The sequence below is a fragment of the Grammomys surdaster genome, unplaced genomic scaffold (genome assembly GCF_004785775.1).
Source record: "Grammomys surdaster isolate TR1022 unplaced genomic scaffold, NIH_TR_1.0 125934, whole genome shotgun sequence".
NCBI lineage: Eukaryota > Metazoa > Chordata > Mammalia > Rodentia > Muridae > Grammomys > Grammomys surdaster.
In genome coordinates this window covers 1,254,288-1,275,011 of record NW_021620757.1, presented here as the reverse complement: position 1 = coordinate 1,275,011, position 20,724 = coordinate 1,254,288, and the positions used below count along the sequence as shown (strand labels likewise).

At 41.2% G+C, this 20,724-nt stretch overlaps 1 protein-coding gene across 1 annotated transcript in view; it reads right to left on the bottom strand.

Annotated features, from left to right (window-relative positions):
* Positions 1-20,724, bottom strand: part of Vwa8 (von Willebrand factor A domain containing 8) — a 315,245-nt gene that overhangs the window by 239,778 nt on the left and 54,743 nt on the right. The window contains exons 5-9 of the mRNA XM_028752706.1: positions 9,070-9,237; positions 3,466-3,630; positions 2,933-2,982; positions 2,274-2,382; positions 287-391 (exon numbers count right to left, since the gene is read on the bottom strand). Coding sequence (XP_028608539.1) covers positions 287-391; positions 2,274-2,382; positions 2,933-2,982; positions 3,466-3,630; positions 9,070-9,237 — 597 coding nt within the window. The remainder of the gene's footprint in view (positions 1-286; positions 392-2,273; positions 2,383-2,932; positions 2,983-3,465; positions 3,631-9,069; positions 9,238-20,724) is intronic.

Below are 20,724 nucleotides of genomic sequence, written 5' to 3'. Positions count from 1 at the left end.
AGTGAGATAGATACATGACTCCTACTACAGTGAACATACCCATTCCTTTGCTCAGCTGTATTTGCTTCTTTGCCCTGTATAACAAATCTCCCAGCCACACCCACGCCTGAATGTGTGCTTCCCACCACTGCTTTCATGTTATTGGCATCAAATGCTTCTTGTCTCAGGAGAGAAGGGAAGACAAAAAAAGATGGGTAAGGAAAAATAAGAGGGGTACAGAAAACTAGTAAGATGGAAAGGAATGTGAAATGAAGAAGATAGAGAGGAAGGAAAAGCAGATACTCACTTTTAAAACACCCTCCACAGCCATCTTCCCTTCATGTCCTAGTAAAATGGTGTACGGATACATCCACTGGATTGCATGCTCAATGGACATCATGGGAAAGGAGTCCTAGTTAGGAGCAGACACATATAGAGGTCAGCAACAGCTCAGTCACAGACAGTGGATCTTAAATGTATATCATGGTGAAGTTGCTTTATTTTCCCAGAAGCAGAAATAAAAGTATCTTGCAGCAATGTAAAAAAGCAAAGCCTTCTTTTCTTCCTGTCCTGCATCATACCCCTGAGAGAGTCACACACTCTCACCTTCCTCTGGATTGCTGGTCCCCATGCTCCTTTATCTAGTTCTGGCCTCGTTCTGGAGCTCTAGATCAAAGCCTTAAGCTATCTGACATAGGACCCTACAGTATATAGATCTGACACTCCTGCAGGAGCACACAACTCACTCAAAGCACCACATTTCCATCTTTTATTAATCTGAATTAATCTCATCTATATCCATCAAGCCTCACAATTATAACTCCAAAGTTACAAAGGGTTCGTTAGCCTCAAATTCTTCATCCAAATTGTACTGCACTCAAGTCTGTTCATCCCATTCAGGGAGTTACTGCCTATTAGACCTTCTCCTGAATCACTGTTAACAAGCCATCGAGCAAGGGAGCCATGCTCTGGACATACAGGGTGCTCCAATTCTTAGCAGTTGCACTTTAAGAAAACACTGTCTTTACCTTCAAGTAGCTCAGAAGAAGTTGGGGGTGGAAGGGTACACATGCAATGAGGGGTGACAATACGTTAACAGCAGGGGCTTCTAACTGAAGACACTATGAGGGTTTGCTTTGCTATTTTTAAACTTTTTTTTTCAGACTAGAGAATTTTCAAAGTAAAAATTACTGAGGAAGAATGAAAAGAGATATATAGAATTTAGTAAACAAGAAGTATGCCGGGTATACACAACAATGTAACAATAGACAGGAAAACTGTCTGACTACCTGCAAACACTGGGGAAAAGCAACAAGCTTAAGGGTCTCATTTCAGATGAAGCCTTCCTCGGCAGGGTCCCGCTCTGTTTCAAGAGTCTCCTCCCATTCACTGCCATGAATGAGACTCTCCCTAGTCTCCTGTCTCTAACAGAGGGAGGTATCTCCATGAACATAGAACGATCACATCACACTCCACCTACTTCACAACCTTTGGTGGGCCATTCTTCCCTCACCACAAAACCCAAGCAGGCTTACTCATCAACAAAGTAACTCACAGTAAAGGTTCTAACTTCTATCTCTACCACAAACACGTAGTTCTAACGATACAACTTGTTCTCATTCTGCAAACATTCCAGGCCCATCTGTGGCTGAACATTCTGTATGTACCCTCTGCCCTGAAAGCTTTCCCATCATTCCACACAGGACGCCCCATGCTTTGAGAAAAATAACTGTGTTCCCTGCAAATGTATTCAGGTCTGCTCTTAGGCTCTCTACATGTGGCCCAGCTTTCTCTCCCTTCCCACACTTATAAAAATCTTGCAAATAAAGGCCGCCTTTAGGCTCCTGGAACCATCTTTTTTGACAAGTTGGGAGACCTGCCAGCACCTAGAAACCTGTGTCTTTAGGATAACCACTAAGCAGTGACTCCTGGAAGCTCGTGCGGGAAAGTTCAGCTGCCTTGCCTCAGGCTGGGTCAGCTTAGCCATCTCTTTCCCTATGGCGCATCTATTCTTTGATCAGTTGTCTTTCCCCTGGAACCCCCAGAAGGCTGCATTTCTACCTCTCCCTTCAAAACTGCAAGCTCCCCAGAGACCAAGCAGGCCACTGGTGTCTGCACAGTTTGTTCCAGTGCACACATCCATCTCAGGCCTTTTATAGAAGAAAATGACAAGACAGCTCAAGTAACCAATCTCTAATGATAAGCTTCAATTTGACTTTGCCTCATTTGAGTATATGCATCTGCCGTTCAATTATTTTATTTTATTTATTTTATACAGTTTATTTTATACTTACCAGGATTTGAACTGCCTCTGGCAGACTATCTAAGGGAAAGTCTGGAAGCCCAAGTGTAGAAGATTCTTGGGAGCAAAGGGTTGTTGCAAAGGACAAGAGCTGAGAAATCCTAGAGGGACAATGTTCAAATTGTATTTGATAATTTTAACATGTAAAATATACATTATGTCTAAAATAATTAGGCTGATTTCATTAATCTAAGAAACACAAAATATACTATGAATTCTTAAAGACCCATGGTTCATATCATATCCCATTAAAAATTCAGAAACTGATTGGCTATCTAGACATTTCCTCTAATCTATCACAACATGTGAGCGCTGTACAACCTGGTCTAAATCCATCGTGTGAGCTGTGTCCCCACCTTCCTAAAGCTCAAAGCTGAGCTGTAGGGACTGGAAGTGTTTGGACGCTGAGGAGAAGGCACAGCTCTCAAGTCCCCACTTTGTGCTGAAATCCTTAGGATCTTGCTTCACTCGCAGCTGTCTGCAAAGGCCGACTTATACTTTTGGACTCATTTCAATGTGCATGTCTCTGTGAAGCCTTCTAGAAAGACTCAACAAACTAAACTACTAAGCAATTTTTTTTGGTTTAACAACAAATTTAATTTTTAAACAAATTAAATGTTTAATCATCCAATATTTATAAAGTATACTTACTTCTCAGCAGGAACATTGGCTCCAACTGAATATAATAGTTTTAGTTGGTCCTAAATAGTAGAAACATATACAACCAATTAATAATGAATACAACAGATGAAACACAAATGCTTTATAGATAAACCAAACTTTTAATTAAGTAGACACTGTAATTTACAACATTCCATGATATATTCTATTTAATAAATGCAAAGGCAGCCTTTAAAAAAAAAGGCAGGGGGTATTAGAGAGATGGCTCAGCAGTTAAGAAAACTGACTGCTCTTCCAGAGGTCCTGAGTTCAATTCCCAGCAATTATATGGTGGCTCACAACCATCTGTAATGGGATCTAATGCCCTTTTCTGGTATGTCTGAAGACAGCTACAGTGTACTCATATGCATTAAATAAATAAATAAATCTTTTATAAAAGACTGTGCAACCTAAAAATTTAAAAAAAAATAAGTAAAGACAAAAAAATACTAACATTGATATAGAATTTAATGTCTTATTATAGATAAAAACCATTTCAAGCACTATGTCCTTGGCATACTTACCTGAAAGGGTAGAAAGTAAATATCTCTGGCTTGAAATCGAGAACGGAGAGGGGGATCTAGTGGGTTCCCAGAGTACCTGGGCACTGGCAAGCCCAAGGCAATCACTCGGAAATTTTCGCTGACTCGGACAATCTTCCACGCGTCCAGCTCCTCTTTAGTGTGGTCCTATGAAAGTGAGAGATCAAACACGACAGCAGAAGTGATGCACACTGCAGCTGCCAGGGCCAGCGACACGGACTTCAAAGGCAAGAATGCTGAGAGGTGAGGAATACTGCAAAACACACGAGGATCCGATGCCACGGAGAGCTCCGAGCCTGAAGACTGTGCTGTTAGGAAGGAAAGATAGCCCACACACCCAGGAACAAAGGAGCCTGAGACAGACTGCCATGCTCTTGTCCATGATGTGAAAGAAGAGGGCCAGAGGGCAGATAATATCAAAAAGTTGCACCTAGAACAGACTAACCACCAGAGTCGAGGCTGCCCATAGACCTTAAACAGGGAACTATCCTTGTAGATGTACTTCTATTAAGGCATATGACTAGTAATATCAGTGTTTTAAAACTCACTTTTCTGATTTAACTTTTCATAATTTCACATCCACAGCCCACAAATTCTCAAGTAATTAGCCACAATACAGACAGACAACATTATATGAATGAACAAAACAGAGGTCAAAGGGGTTCATAACATGCCCATGATCCCTCCAGTGTGAGGCAGAGCTGAGAGAAGAGCAACAGGCTATTCTGGAGACATAATAGGTTGTGACTCAGCCACTTGATACAAGCTCTAGCTAAACCACCACAGATATTTGTGACTCCAGGAGCCTCAATTTTCTCACATATAATGTATAAATAATATAACTTACATGGTTCTGAGTACCACAAAACCTAAACATTAGGATATATATGAATGGCCACATATATCCACCAGGCAGACTCTGGTAAATGTGCCTTTCTTCTCTGTCTAACTCTATCAATGACTCATCAGTCATACAGACTCATGATATTCTTCAAAGTCCATAAATGCGTATATGCATGCATATACATAAAGCATATGTATATACACAGACATGAGGGCACTTGTGCATGCACACACTTTTAAGACAGTGGTTCTCAATCTGTGGGTAGCAACCCGTTTAGGGGTGTTGAACAACCCTTCCACAGGTTGCCTAAAACCATCAGAAAACACAGATGCATTCAATTCATAACAGTAATAGAACTACAGCTACGAAGTAGCAATGAAAATAATGTTATGGTGGGTCAGCACGGCATGAGGAACTACAGCATTAGAAAGGCTAAAACCCAGTGGTTTAAGGTTTCTAAGTCCACAGCTTTGACTAGATTTTCCAAGGGTACACTAGTTATGATAGTATAGAAATATTTAACATGGTATTCAAAACCTTCCCTGTCGTTCTTTGCGTCTGATTGTCCCAGTCTCAGCAACCCCCACCTTTTATGATCCTGTGGCTTCAACTTACCAACAACTGCAAAGACAGCATGCATCACTAGTGTGAATGCATTTGCAGTGGAACTGCCTTCCACTGGTACAGTATAAGCACAAATGTTCAAAGTTCAACAAAAGAACTTAGAGAAAGTCTGTTGGATGATTGTATGAACCAGCTCTTAAAGTAATTAATCATAATTGAAATCAGAAATCACACATCTATTACTGTAACTCTAATAAGTAACCTCAAGACAGTACGCCACATACACTAGGAGACAAATGCTTGGACTCAGACTTGTCTGAAATCGTCAAAACACAGATAATCAGAATATGGAGTATATACAAATGTTATTTCTATAATAACCAAACTCCGCTTTCCTAATATAAACAAACCAGTAAGAGAGTAAGAACTGGACGAGCTAGATGGTGGGCATGACAGAGAGCCAGACGGGAGAGAGGAGAGGGACAGACATGGTAGGTATAGTACATGTAATTGAGTTTGGGGGTACATGCACCTGATGCGAACATAACCAATTTGACAGAAATTAAGATACTTTAATAAGACACTTGTATCTTTCAATCTGACAATTAGACTATTAAAACAATGGGCCCCAAAAGAAGTGAGAATCACCAGGGATCTCATGCTGGGAGAAGGAAAGGGGACCAGCCAGAGGGGAAACAGTCTCTGTGGAAGAGATTTCAAACCATTCTAACAATTTGTCAGATACCTTACAAAATGAGACTGAAGCCTCTGCAGTGACGGACAGTGGTGGGCGGGACTGCACCTTGACCGGGACTGTTTAGATCTCCCCATCCTTGGCCTTATAGTTAAACACAGATCTCACCTCAGGGCCCCAAAAACGAACAAGGATTTCAAGGGTTTGTTGGATCTCTTTGTCGTTCTTCCCCATGTGACCACTGGATAAATCTCCTTTCTCTGGCTCTACTTTTTGTTTGGTTCTTTTGAATGGCCTATGGAGGGTAGGTGGGCAGACCTGCCTTCAGGCATAGGGTGAGCCTCAGCTTGGTAGCATGCACACAGGTGCATGAATGCAGAGGTCAGAAGGGGACACCTGGCATCGTCCTCTACCACGTTTCCCTTCAGTGCTTTCACACTGGAGATTGTGGTGACTCAAGCTCAGGCTCAGCGAACTCTAGGGTTGTCTCTCTCTGCCCCCCAATACTTGAGTCACAGGTACATGCAGCCATGATCAGATTTTTATGTAGGTGCTGAGAGCCTGAACTCAGGTCTTCATGTGCAGAACAATCACTCTCATCCACTGAGCCACCTCTCCAGCTCCAAGGCTTCTGAGATGTTAAAACTTAGGAATTGAACCTAGCAAAAACAAAGTGGGACTTCTGTTGTGGAAGATGGAGACGGAGACGGAGACAGAGATGGAGATGGAGAAAGAGATAGAGAGATAGAGATATAGGTATATAGATATATAGATTATATAGATATATAGATATATCCACAGAAAGTACCATAGGATATGTGTTAAGAAAAATATATTCCTATATCTATATTCATGAGATCCTGAGGAATCAGAAATATTTATCAATAAAAAGTATGTGTTTATGTTAACAACTACTCGGGAAAAAACAATATAGCTAGATCCTTCTCACTTGATGATAACCATGCCTCATGTGCTAAAACTCCCTTTGTATTTCTCATGTCCTGAGTTTGTATCGAAAGCAATAATATATTCAATAAATTCTGCTGTAAGGATAAAGAATATACCGATCTGTCGGTATGAAGTAATAGTATGCTTTAAAATAATTATGTGCTTTAGTAATATTTTTCTAAAAATTTTACTAAGATTAGTAAGTAACTAATATAATCTCTAGTTGTGTATAGTTATTTTATAACTTGAAAGTGGCTAAAAGGAAAGTATTCTACATGATATCCACCTTTTCTTAATGACAAACTATAAAATTTGCCTTTATTGTCTATAATAAACAAACTATGATAACATGAAGGTATAAATATAACTTTTTCTTATTGATTAAATCTACAATCATCTACCTATAGTAGGATGAGATCATTTTTACAGGTATCTAGGAGAAAATGACCGCTGAGCTAGGACACCACCACGTAGGTACCTCCACAGACTGCTACACTGTTACAAGGTGAGTTATAGGGAAGCAGACCTGTGTCCAGGACTCAGAGCATCAGTTCATTCAGAGACACTCCCATATCAATATCTATTATCAAGGGGCCATCGTGTTCTAGGTCTGTGTTAGCAGTTTCAGAGTGAAGTACAGGACACAGACTGGAGAGAGGGCTCAGTGGGTGAACGTACTGGCAGTGTGTGAGGACCTGAATTTGAATCTCTAGAGCCCACGTGAAAACCAGACACATGTAATAAACATCTGTAACCCCAGGATTCCTTCAGGGAGATGAGACGTGTGCACACACACACACACACACACACAGAAAGAGAGAGAGAGAGAGAGAGAGAGAGAGAGAGAGAGAGAGAGCATTATATGATGCCACTTTTGAGCAAAGTATAACAGATTAGTACATGCATACCTGTAAAAAAAATGTGAGAAAGACTTCCAGTTGCAGAGTGTCAATTGGCTGTAGAGGCTGCACCAGTGCTGAGAGATTCAGTGTAGTGCAGCTAAAGCTTAATGACCAAGGATGAAGCTTCTCATCACTGCTTGCCTCACTGCTACAGCCTGTGAAGAGCTCTCCATGGACAGGTAGTGAAGAGTAGGGGCTGCTCTAACAGATTCCCAGCATGCATGTGATGGCTCACAAGTGTCCATAAGTGTTGCCCTCTTTGTACACATTATGTCACATCAGAATAGTTCATGAATATCATATGCTAAACATTCTTCAAAGGGTGTGAAAAATTCCCTGCACATTTAAAACGTATACACTGATAGAGGGAGAAGGCAGTAAATCTAGAACATAAGTAACCCCTACAGAGTGTCAGGAGACAGCACAGGGGACCTGAAGCTTCACGAGGGTATGGACATAGAGGACAGACTGAAATGTAAGTTAGAGCAGCAAGGTGAGTTTCATCGATGACATAACAAAGACTTGAAGGGGTTGTAGGAGTGAGACAAGCAAACACCTGGGAAAACCCATTTCAGGAACAAGAAAATACCTGTGCAAAGTCTAGACCAGGGAGAAGCCTACTGAATAAATATAGCATAGCAGTGTCTAGTTGCTGGACAAGAGTTAAAAAGCGGGCACATAGAAAGACCTGAGGAAAGAGGTGACAAGGGCCTGATTATGTGGGTGTCCTGTTGCACTGGAAGGGTCCCCATTTCTACTCTGAAACAGGAAGCCACTAGGGTCAGAGCACAGTACAGATTCACATTTGTTTATTTTGGTTTGGTTTGGTTTTATGAGACAAGGTCATAAGCATCCCTGTGGGCCTACAGCTCACTAGATACTTAAGGGTAACCCTGAGCTTCTGACTCTCCTGCCTCAACCTGTGAAACGCTGGGGTCACAGGTGGGAGACACAAGTTTCAAATCAACCACTGACTCAGGTGTGGGTGTTGAGTACCAAGTGGAGAGCAGGGATGGAAGCAGAGTTAACTTCAGTGGTAGGCAGGAAATATTAGTGAATGTATTTTACATGTGTGAAGGTTTAGCCTGCATGTATGTCTATGTACTATGTGTGCACCTGGGACCTTTAGAAGCTAGGAGAGAACAGCAGAGCTCCTGGGACTGGAGTTAGAGGCAGTGAGTTGTCAAGTGAATGCAGGGAATCAAAGTGGGATCCTCTGGAAAAACAGCACCTGCTCTTAAACCACTGAGCCATCTCTCCAGCCCCCAGAGTAGCTTCTTAACATCCTCGTCACATCTGTCAGTCCCGCTGAACACTGCGTTTTCTGAGTTTAAGAAGTGGACTTTTGTATCCCAGATGCTCAGCACTGTCTAAAAGTCATTGCCTTGATGGTTGTTAACATAAAGAAGGAAAAAGGAGAAAAATGGGTAAGAGGAGAATAGCTATTGAGGTGTCAAAGAAATGGAGGACCCAGCAATCCAGGTCTTTGCAGATGGAAGCCTCTCAAAATCATATAAACTCATGATTTACTCAGGCAGTTTGCCAAACCGAAGGTCCACCTGAGCACTTGTCTCAGTTCAGAGATACATCCCACTCCCGAGGCAGCGGCCAGGAGCTGGCTTTCCCTCTCTTACTTGGAGAAGCTTGTCATAGCGCTCGGCAGACATCAGGAAGCGCCCATCTTCTAGCTGCATCTCCCGGTTCTCCAGCAAGTTGTTCAATACTGGAAGCACGTTCCTCTCTGCCTTTTCCAAGCCTTCTAAAACCAGCGTCCTGCCTTCTGTGGCAGCTCGAACAGCACACTGTTTCCAAGACATACAAAGGGAAGATGAAATCAGCAAGAGCAGCAGGGCCTGCCTGTTACACTTGCACTGAAACTAACCTGTTCCTGGTTCTAGAGACAGAGATAGGACAGGTGGAGTCAGCCTCAATTTTGTTTTCTCTGCCTTTCTGACCTCAGGCAAACAATTCTACCTCTTTGTGCCTGTTTATTCATCTGTTAAATGAAGAGAGCTGGAGAGGATCTCTAGGGTTTTTTGAAACATTACATTTTAGATTACATAGCCAATGAAATAGAAAACTAACAGTTATCTGTGAATGGGTAACGTAATGAAACAAGGGAACAAATTCCTTAATTGGAGAAGAGAAACAAAGGTAATGGCCTGGCCTCTGTTCCATGAGTCTTGTGAAAACCAAAAATCTGGGAAGGGAAGCTTAAAGACCACAGTGTTTGCTAATGTGTCATTAAAACACATTCTGTTTTAGTGTGATATTCGATGCTGACATTTGGCTGATTGAACTGATAAGTAAGTACTGCATCCCCGTGGATTTAAGAAAATTAGTAATGGAGGGAAACAGGGAGTAAATAATAATGACCCAGAGAATGGTGAAGCGTCTCCTTTAATGTGCAGGTCCTGAGCACAAATGTTTACATCAAACTCCCTGAAAATCAGCTTTAGAGGAAAATCTAATTCAAATCTCTCTGCATGCAACACAGATAGAATTAACGCTGCTAACTATATCTTGCCACTCCTTTCGTCCTCTTTGGCTTCATGGCACTGGAGTTTCTCAGAACAATGGGCTCTCCTTTACTCTAAGCTCATTAAATATAGGTCCAGACTTACACTCATCACAATGGCTTCTACTCACAACAGCTCATCCTGCTTCCAAGGACTCTCCATCCCTAGGCTCCAGGTACCTTTTCTATGCTAATCTATTTCCAAACTCCAGCTCTCCCAAGCTTCAGGTCCACATGCCTGCACTGCATAGATGTCTGCAATCAGACCCCACAGCACCCAGGGCTCCCCCTACAACACTGAGCACATCCCATTTCTCCCATATCGGCTTCATTTCTATCCTAGATTGCTTTTCATACTGTGATAAATACCATGACCAAAAGCAACTGAGGAGGGAGGGGTTGTCTCATCTTACAACTTCCAGGTGACAACCAATGAGGAAATACAAGGTAGATACTCAAGCAGAAGCCGCTATTATATAACCCAATCACCCACTCAAGGGATGGCACCACCTGCAGTGGGCTGGGCCCTCCCACATCAGTCATTAACCAAGAAAATATCCACAGACTTGCCAATCTGATGGACAGGATTCCTCAATGGGGTTGCCTCTTCCCAGGTAACTGCAGCAATGGAATGATCAAGCTTTACTTGTGCTGACAAGAACTAACCAGCATGTCTTACACCCTTCCTTTTCTGACAGGGTCTCAAAATTGTCTCTCATCAACTAGATTTACTTTATTTTCATATTCTGATAGTCTAACATCCTTAATTCAACTTGAACTTAGCCAGAATGGTCACTCAACCTGACATCCAAGAACATAGGAGCTTAAGGCAAAAGGAAGGCAGGTGAAGACCAGCTTGGGTCTACCTTACTGAAAAACACAAGGCCAGAGTATTCTGAACTCACCCCTTTCTGCCCCTCCCCTAGTTCAGGCCTTCTTTATCCCTCAGATCTCCTCTCTAAGAGTCCAAGTTCCTTAGTTTATTATAAAAGCATATGTCTATAGTATAGTATGGTTGCAAATACGGCATTTGCAACATCCCCTGCTAACAGTTGCCTCACAGGTAGCCCTGTAGTGACAGTGATCTTGGTGTGATTTCTCCCTCTCAGTCTTTACTTACAATGAACTTTTTAACTTAAATTTAATTTTTTCTTTAGTGATTAATAGAAAAGAGAACTAACCACTTTTACTCCCCTCCACATACCCATCCAATAACCACAGAAATTTCTGGAGTACTACAGCATTCATTTTCCAAATATCAAAGAAAAAAAACAGGAATTTCTTAATCAGGAATTCCTTTCAATAAATTGTTAAATTTTACACTGTATAACAAAGGGTTCATTTCCTTCAGGTCTTTATGAACTACTGTAAGAAATAACATTAGAATCTGATGGTGACTGAAGATAACCATCCCACATTAAGAACAAAATCTGATGGTGACTGAAGATGACATCCCACATTAAGAACAAGATCAGCTCACAAGGAAGTCTTCAAGTCTATCACTATTGCAAACAGTTTTATTTTCTTCTATAAAACTGACCGTCAGGTCATGGTATGTATGTATGTATGTATGTATGTATGTATGTATGTATTATTGAATGAATCAAGGCGACTTCAAGGCCCCCAAAGGAATGGAGTATAGAGGATCTTGCCTCTTCTAACTGTGTAAGGAACAAAACTGGAACCATAGTTTCTGCAATAACGAAACTCAAACAGCAGGCTGGCACAGAAGAGCTTGGGATACTTTCTTATAATGACCCACTACAGGTGAGGTTCCAATTAAGCTTGCTTTTACAAGAAACCTGTCCTCTCAAGAACACATAGCTCTTGATAAAAAATAAATTAATTAATTAATTAAATATCACCACTAGTAGGAAAATTCTTTTGTTAAATTTTTATCAACCTTAAATATAAAACAAAATTTTGTATTTGTTTTCATATTTGCTGAGAAAAACTTAAATATACACAGATCAAAATTTTACAGCTTGCCAATTATGGGCAGGAAAAGCAACATCTGACAATGCACAGCTAAGGGAACATGCAACTCTGCCTTCATCCACTTCATAGGTACTGTGGCCACTATACACAAAATCCAGAGAATGAACACAGAGATCAGAAAAAAGCCAAGCACACAAAGATTCTTTCCTCTACTCTAACAGATACATAGAAATGAGAAACTAAGAAACTGGTGGATGAGAAAAGACAATAACCCTGTGGTTATCTGAAAATTCTCATACAATAGGGACCTCAAGTTAGGAACACTGCTACTAAGGAACAGAGGGGAGATTCGGAAGACATCACAGCAGTAAGTGTGGCAGGCCAGAATCGTGGTCAAAACCAATGTGGCCAGCAATGAGCTCTGCCAGGCTCACTTCAAACAGGAGGAAACATCAGGCAAGCCAAAGCTGAGGACAGCCTCCAGAATTATTGGTCATGAAGAAGACAAATCCTGCTGCAGAAACCCAGCTGGGCACCACATGGGTAGTGGTAGCCATTTGTTGAATGATTCAAAACGTGGGTGTATTGACAGGAGGAGGAAGAAATTATGGATAAATAAAGAAAAGAGAGTAATTAATTACTGAAACAAACTTAAGGAGGATGTTTCTTGGTGTTGGAGCAAGCCATCTGTAAGCTCTCTATGAGATCCATAGCTCAACTAAGAATTTAAAAAACAGTAAATCTCTCCCACTTGTTTCTAAATTGACATAGGTTATTTATTAATCTTATGGACTAAGTGGCAATGAATTGGAGGTTTCACATCACAGTTGAATCCAAGCATGTGGATATAAAAAGAGAGTTACTGATCTACCTTGCTTTCTGTTGGTGTGATTAAACGCAAAGATGAAAGTCAACCTGGACGGGGTCAGGGTGCTCAGAGTTTATAGTCCAACATCAGAAGCCCTGGCAGGAACTTGAAACAGGAGCCAGGAGGCAGGAACTGAAGCAGAAACCATAGAGGAACACTGCTGACTGGCTTGCTTCTCCCTCCTAGCATGCTCAGCTGCCTTTTATACCACCCTGACCCAAGCATTCAGGGATGGTACCGCCCATCATGGGTAGGCTCTCTTACATGACTTAGCAATCAAGAAAATGCCTCAGACATGCCTGCTGGGTGACCTGGTGGAGGGATCCTAGTTTGTGACAAAAATGAACCTGCCCAATTATAAACTTGATTATAAAAATGACAACTTCTGTAAGGGGAGAAAAAGAAAATAATGACAGAGGATTTTAACTTATGTGCCCTTTGGTAATATGGCTATAAGCCAGAAGCATCCCATGCCCATCTATACACATATTTGTGGGGAGCCAAGGAAGCCCTGAGTAAGTGCAAATTGTTGACATGGGCATAGCCATGCCAAGAACCTCAGACCCAAAGGGTCTGGCAAAGCCTCCTCCATGCCAAGCTCAGAGGGACTGTCCTTTCTCTGCTCCAAGAACAAATGTTGACAGTGTGTACAAGTACAAATGCTTATGACCGATGGACCAGTCTGTGCACCAATGGACCAGTCTGTGCACCAACCAGCAGCTGCAGCTCCCTCCTAGTGGATGTCTGCAACCAGAGCCTGCTGCCTGCAGACTTCCAGAGACTCAATAGACCTGTCCCATGTGCTGTACAGAATAAACACACTGAGTGTGATGGTTTGTACATGCTTGGCCCAGGGAGTGGCACTATTAGAAGGTGTGGTCCTGCTGGAATAGGTATGGCACTGTGGGTGTGGGCTTTAAGACCCTCATTCTAGCTGCCTGGAAATCAGTATTCTGCTAGCAGCCTTCAGATGAAGATGTAGAACTCTCAGCTCTGCCTGCACCATGCCTGCCTGGACATTGTCATGCTCACACCTTGATGATACTGGACTGAACCTCTGAACCTGTAAGCTAGCCCCAACTAAATATTGTCCTTATAAAAGTTGCCTTGGTCATGGTGTCTGGTCACAGCAGTAAAACCCAAACTAAGATACTGAGGTTCAGGGTTGTTGAGTAGTTGGTGCTAGTTTCATTTGAGTGAGCACAGCCCACCCAACTCCAGTTTTCCCATACTAGTGTCTGTGTTTCTGTCCTTTCTTCATTCCTTTGCCTCCCCAGACAGGTGAAGTCTGTGAGCCTCATGAGTTGTGACCCACATGAAAACTTTTCAATGTAGTAGATAAGAACATTAGCACACAGGAACAGGTCTTAGGCAGATGCTCTGTGGGAAGAGACTCTGAAGCACTTGACTTAAAGAGCAAGTACCAGTCACTGCCTCAGTTACCAAACCACTTCCTGATTCCTTACAGACCTATGCAATTATTTCAATGCTTTAACCAATACTTCCAGACTTTGTTCCTCTAATCTGATTACATTTATAGTGAATAAATAAAATTTAACAATAAGTAAGCACTCTAACATATCAATGACGTTTCAGGCCGCATATAAGCTTCAGCTTAGTTGGATAGAAAAACTGCTACAAGTGTCATGCTTACCACAGGGCCAGCATGTGGCCCTCAGTCATGTCCCCTTTGTCTCACGTCTCCTCATGAGAGGAGGAACGCTGGCCTTCCCTGTTCTCTCATCCGCACTGCATCTCCCTAGCAGGATCTGGTGGTCCTCAGGAGAGCCCACCCTCCATGGCTGTCATGAAGCTGGCTTGCAGCAGGCCACTCCAGTTTATGCAGTAGCATCACAACTACTCAGTTAAGAAACACTTATATGAGCCTGGGCTACATGAAGGACTCGGCTCTCTACCCCTGCAGTTGCAGTGAGACCAGAACAAGGTTAAGTACAAGCCTGAGAAAATGACTTGAGCTACTCTGCAGCTTTTCTCTGTAGACTGGTAAACACAGCAAAGTTTCTCTTGGAACCTTAAAGCCTATAAAAGAACAGTGCACATACATTTTTTTAATGTGGCATGACTAGCTATGGTATTCCCTCAGAGGAGAAATTAGATCAACTTTAAAGAGTCTTTCTTGTCTATCAAGTAACAGAACCTCCAGACCTAATTCTTTCAAATAAAAATCAGGAAAAACTACAGCAAGGTCAGCTCCTGCCGACACAGCCATCACACACCTCAGCTTTAATAAGACAACACTAAAGGAGTCCAAAGTAAAAGCAGGTGCATGACCTGAAATAAAAAACTAAGTTTGTTCTAGATTTGGTTCCAATTTGATAAGACCTGCGGCAAGTAATTAATCTAGATATCTGTGGCCTCATTTAGTAAATGAGAGCATCCGCTAGGGGCATCCAGAACATAATAACTGAAAATGCAGTACTAGAATGAAAAAGTAATGGTATTTATTAAAATGTAAATCATTGTTAATACAGTCATTACTAATGAAAATAAATTCCAAAAAGCTTCACATTTACTCAAAGAAGCTACAGTATGTAAGCGTACTGAAGGAGGGAGGTACAATGGAAAACTTAGATTTTAAGTTCTTTACTCTGTGAGTGTATATGTGTGTGCACACCTGCTTGTGCAAGTGTTCACCTGAGTACAGAGGCCCAAGATCAACACTGAGTGTCTTCTTCAAATGCTTTCCATTTTATTTTTTGAGATAGGGTCCTACTGAGCCTTAAGCTCACAAATTCTGCTAGACTAGCCAGCCAGCAAGTTCAATAAATCAGACTATATCTGACCTGTCTCCTACCCCCCACCCCCGACTACCTGACCTCCTATGTTACAGGTCCATAACCCTGCCTGACATTTATGTGGTTGCTAGAAATCCAAACTCAGGACCTCATGTGTGTGCAGTAGGCATGTTACTGAACTCAACCATCTCCTCAGCCCCAAATCTTTATTTTAAAATATCATAATACTAAATCCTATCTCCTCTAAACAAAATAAATACATATCAAAATAGGATAAGTTGATTTTATTTGCTACTATAGTGTGACTGTGTCCTCACAGATAATGAATTCAAAACTTAGTCCTCAATGCAACAGTATTGAGAAACGGGGTCTTAAAAGGTAATTAGGTAATCAAGGCTACTTACTATGAACTGGTTGATGCTATAGCCTCAAAAGTGGATTATTGTGCACAGGGTGAATCTGGCCTGTATCTTCTCTCAAGTCTCTTATGTTCCTCTCCTTTCTTCCTGCCCCTTTCCAATGCTCTTTGCCCTTCTAATCTTTATTCCAAGAAAGCTTTCCTTAGGTAAAGAAGACTTCCCAGCCTTCAGAGCTGTGAGCCAAATAAGTTCCTGGTCATTATTGTAAGAGTCTCAAGCATTCTGTTACAGTAACTAAAAAATACGGTACATTGCTCTACTACTTACTTGCCAGGAGTGACTTAGCTTAGTCAGGTTTACCTTTGAGCCTTCATCTCCTTTTAATGGGGTTAAAATAAAATGAGAAAACCTCTAGAACACACCACACTGCTAAGAAACAATCAGTGACTGGCATACACCTTTAATCTCAGCACTTGGGAAGCAGAGGCAGGGAATCTCTGTGAGTTCAGGGCTAGCCTGGTCTACAGAGTAAGTTCCTAGACATCCAAGGCTACACAGTGACATCTTGTCTCAGAAAAATAAACAAAATGAGTGAAAGAACATGGGTAGACTCAGAAACTGCTGTACTAAGGGACACAGAAAGACAAGTTCCACAGGATCTTAGTTACATAAGGAGCCTTAAACCTTTCACTGGTGGTTTCCACAAGGTAGAGAGGAGGAAAGAGCAGGGCAAGAAGGGAATGAGGAGGAGGTACTGGGGTATGTTTGAAAGGAGCTCCGTTCAAGTGTGCTGTCCACAGCAGAGTGACCACAGATAATGGTGTCCTAGTTTTCAGGAATGCAAGTGCAAAGTCTCACTGTGAGAATTTTATTTGTTTGCATTTCTATACAATCATGGATCTATTTCAGGGTCTAGAACAAGCCTGTATACCTAATGTTAATATCTGCTTACTAAACAAAGTCCTCCTTTTGTCAAAAAAAAAAAGATAACTGGACATGGTCAGGGCTAGTTTGTAACAGGAAGACCCTGAGGTACAGTATTAGTGTACACATGCATGAAACCTACAGACTTGGCCTTATTAGGACTATGACCCAATCAAGCAAGCTAAATGACCTATTTATACAAATACAAAGTACATTTTGCCTGGATTATAATATCTGACCCAAATATACTATGAATACTTAATTACATGGCACTGACATTCAGTTATTAATATAAATTAAAGACAAGCTTATTTTATCTTTTAAAAAATTAATTATTGTTACAATTATGAACAGTAGCATGTGGTCACTGTAGTTGTTGATGTGGTCACCATGATCACCATCATTTCTCTTGGGAGAAGCAACAAAATCAAATTCCCCCTCGATATTAGTCAATTATAAGACACTGGCCATGGATAAAGGTTGCTGTCTCATCTGTAAGATGGTAAGTAGACTCCCCACTAGGATGTTTCTAAGATTAAATAGCACTGATATAAAGCACCTAGCACAAGAAAAATCTCTCCAACAAGTACCTCCTCATCATTTCCCTTGATATTGTTCAACTTAATTCACAAGCCTACCAAACAGCTCCTGTTCTAGAGACAGGAAAGAGCTGGTCTCAGGATGGAGGCAACAGAGGCGGAGCCAAGGCCTGGGAGTCTGGGCGCCCTGACTGACACAGAGGGAGCAGGTGCATGAGCAGAGCAGTGACCCAGGGGCCGAGTCCAGCACTTCTTGGGAAGCTCTGACTTCCTCCGTCAGCACCACACTCCTTTTCCATTGACTGGGAGGTGAGAGAAATGACAATGAATTCTAAAATCAGACCTCACATGAAAATTGCAAGTGCAAATTAAAGCCTATCAGTTTGTCACAGTACACAGAGACACCCAGTGCTGATGAGACTCTGGAAGGCTATGACCGCCACACGAGGCAATGAGGCCTTTAGAGCATGAGAGGATAGACTTCCTGGAATGCAAACTGACCATGAAGAGCAAGGCTCTTAAGAAAGTCTCACGCTGCCCACTAAGATTCTTACATCTAGGATTCGCATCTAAAAACCTCATTTGGTCATATCAAGATTTAAGTACAGTATCCAACAAATGTTATTTGTAATATTGAAAAGCCACAAAAAACTTAGTAGCTGGCAACATGAGAGGGTACTCAAAATGGCAACATTATATAACATCATTACTATTTGGTAAACTATAGTACAGGCATTTTAAAAAACATTTTAAAGAAATAACTAATGTCTTCTAATTTTGAAAGATACCAGGAACAATAAGAAATGTTGTAAATTTTATATATGGTATTCCATTTTGTCAAAGTTATTCATTAGAAATGATAAATGAATAAATAGGCACATACACAAAAAACTGTAGGAAGTATTCAAAATGTTGCTCTTTGTTGAGCACATGACAAGTAATTTAAAATTCTTCGTAATAGCATGGACAACAATAATATGTTAACTACACTGAAAACCACATATGTTCTCTCCTATTACCCATGTACAGCCACAGGCATTGTTTCATGTGTTGATCTAGCCAGGTAACAGATATTACTTGCTGGTGATTAAAGCTACTATCTTTACAGCCTGGAATCAAATTCAATGGTTAAGAATATTAAAGAAATAAAAGGAATTTCTTAAAAGACTTTGAGTCTCAAAAATGTGATTAGGTGGCAGTCAATGGGCAATTTTGTCTACATAGAATTCAAATGGAAATTAATTATAACTTGTGGTAATTCAAAACAGATGTCTAAAAACTCAATATTTGGATAGAGAGACAGCTCAACAGTTAAGAGTGCTTGCTGCAATTGCACAGGCTCTGGACTCAGTTCCCAAGACCCACACTCACAACCACCCTAACTCCAGATCCAGACAATCTGACATCCTCCTCTTCTCTGTGGTGTCACTCACAGGCGGCATCACACACAGACACACAGACACAGACACAGACATACACACACACACACACACACACACACACACACACACACGTCTTAAGAATCAATCCACAGAAAAGCCAACTGTTCTTAGTCATGCCTTCTTTTCAATTTACTTAAAATTTTACTAAGGATGATAATTTAAAAGGAAAATCTACCATCAAATGTAAGTGCCACTTACGTTCCAGTTTTGAGTGCCGGAGACGAATAAGATGGATAGGTTCTAATAGAAGGTAAATGTGGAAGCCATGGCAGTTCACATGCTGATGCCGTGTTAGGCTGTGTTACAGGGTTTAGATTTTATATATCTTATTATGAAGTCATTTCATACCTCTAACCAACAACTTGTTAAGTACCAAAAATAAATTTAAATTACCTTAAACCTAAAAAAAAAAGAGTCTGAGGCAATTGAAAAAGAAAAGAACAATATGGCCTATATTCAGTCCCAGGCTTTGAAGGTGTCCATGTGGTACTAATGCTAAGAACTGGCATGTATCATGAACAAGGTTCATCAAGAAAAGGGAGTATAAAATACACCACACATGGACATGGTTCTTCAAACATTTCATACACTGCAGCAACTGTGAAATATGTCTCAAAATACATATTTAGAATGCCAGAAAGTTTCATGAAAATAATTTACATTTATGCCTTAAGCAATAAATCTTTAGCCTGGAGAGATGGCTCAACAGTTAAGAACACAGACTCCTCTCCCAGAGTACCAGGGTTTGATTCGGAGCATCTGCATGGCAGCTCACAACTGTCTGTAACTCCAGCCCCAGGGGATCTTATACCTTCCTGTGGCCTTTGTAGGCACTATCTACATATGGTACATACAAATACAAACGGAACAAAAACCCATATACATAAGATAAAATTAAATTTAAAAAGAAATAAATAAGTCTTCCAACGGATATGCATCAATAAAACAATTGTTTGTTTTGCATTTTATTTTATGTGTAAGGGTATTTTATCTGCTAGAATGACTCTGGACCTCATGTATGCCTCGACCCCTCAGAGGCCAGAAGAAGGCGTCAAACCTCCTGTGAACTGTCCTGTGGGATCTCAGAAGTGAGCCTCTGGAAGAGCAGCCAGTGCTCTTAACCTCTAAGCCATTTCTCCAGTCCCAAAACAATTTTTAAAAGATAATTAAAATTTACAAACAAAAAATCTTCAGCTCATCAGAAAATTTAGTTCCCTAAAATAATTCCATTCCTGAAAAGTCAAAGTTTTAAGACACTTTTAAAATTACAGACACATTAAAACCTGCTGTAGGACTGCAAAGTTAGGCAGGGAGTCACAAGCCATGGCTGTCACCCGCCAGCGTTTGTGCAGAATGCATGGGCACAGGCAGTTCTCAGAGGAGGTGCCTTTAAAATACAGTCCTGTGCATCATCCATGAAGGGGAAAGGTGAAGGTCTCAGTTTTCCACTCGTTTTTCACTAAGTTTGGCTACCATCACCTGAAGTGACTAGCAAGTACCTGCATTTTATGTACATTTTTTATTTGGTAACTAACAATTAATTCAAGAGGTGTGAATATTATGTGCCACAAAAACCTCCCCCTCAGAATTACATACTTTTAATTATAAAGGATGTGCCATTAAAATCAAATGTTAAACTTCACAAAGAGCTTGCCTATAAGTGGTAGGATGCACTTATAAACCCAACTACTTGGGAACACACTCACACACACACATGCACACACAATAGCAGCTCTTATGGTTCCCAGCAGAAATGTCCCTACATCTCATGTTCTGAACACTTGTCCCAGTTAATGGTACTGTTTCAGGAAACCGAAACTTTTAGTAGGGCCTGGTCCATGGAATTGAGCCACTACAGGCAGGCCTTTGAAGGTTCTGGTTACAGGGCTAGCGCGCTTTCTCTCTCTCTCTCTCTCTCTCTCTCTCTCTCTCTCTCTCTCTCTCT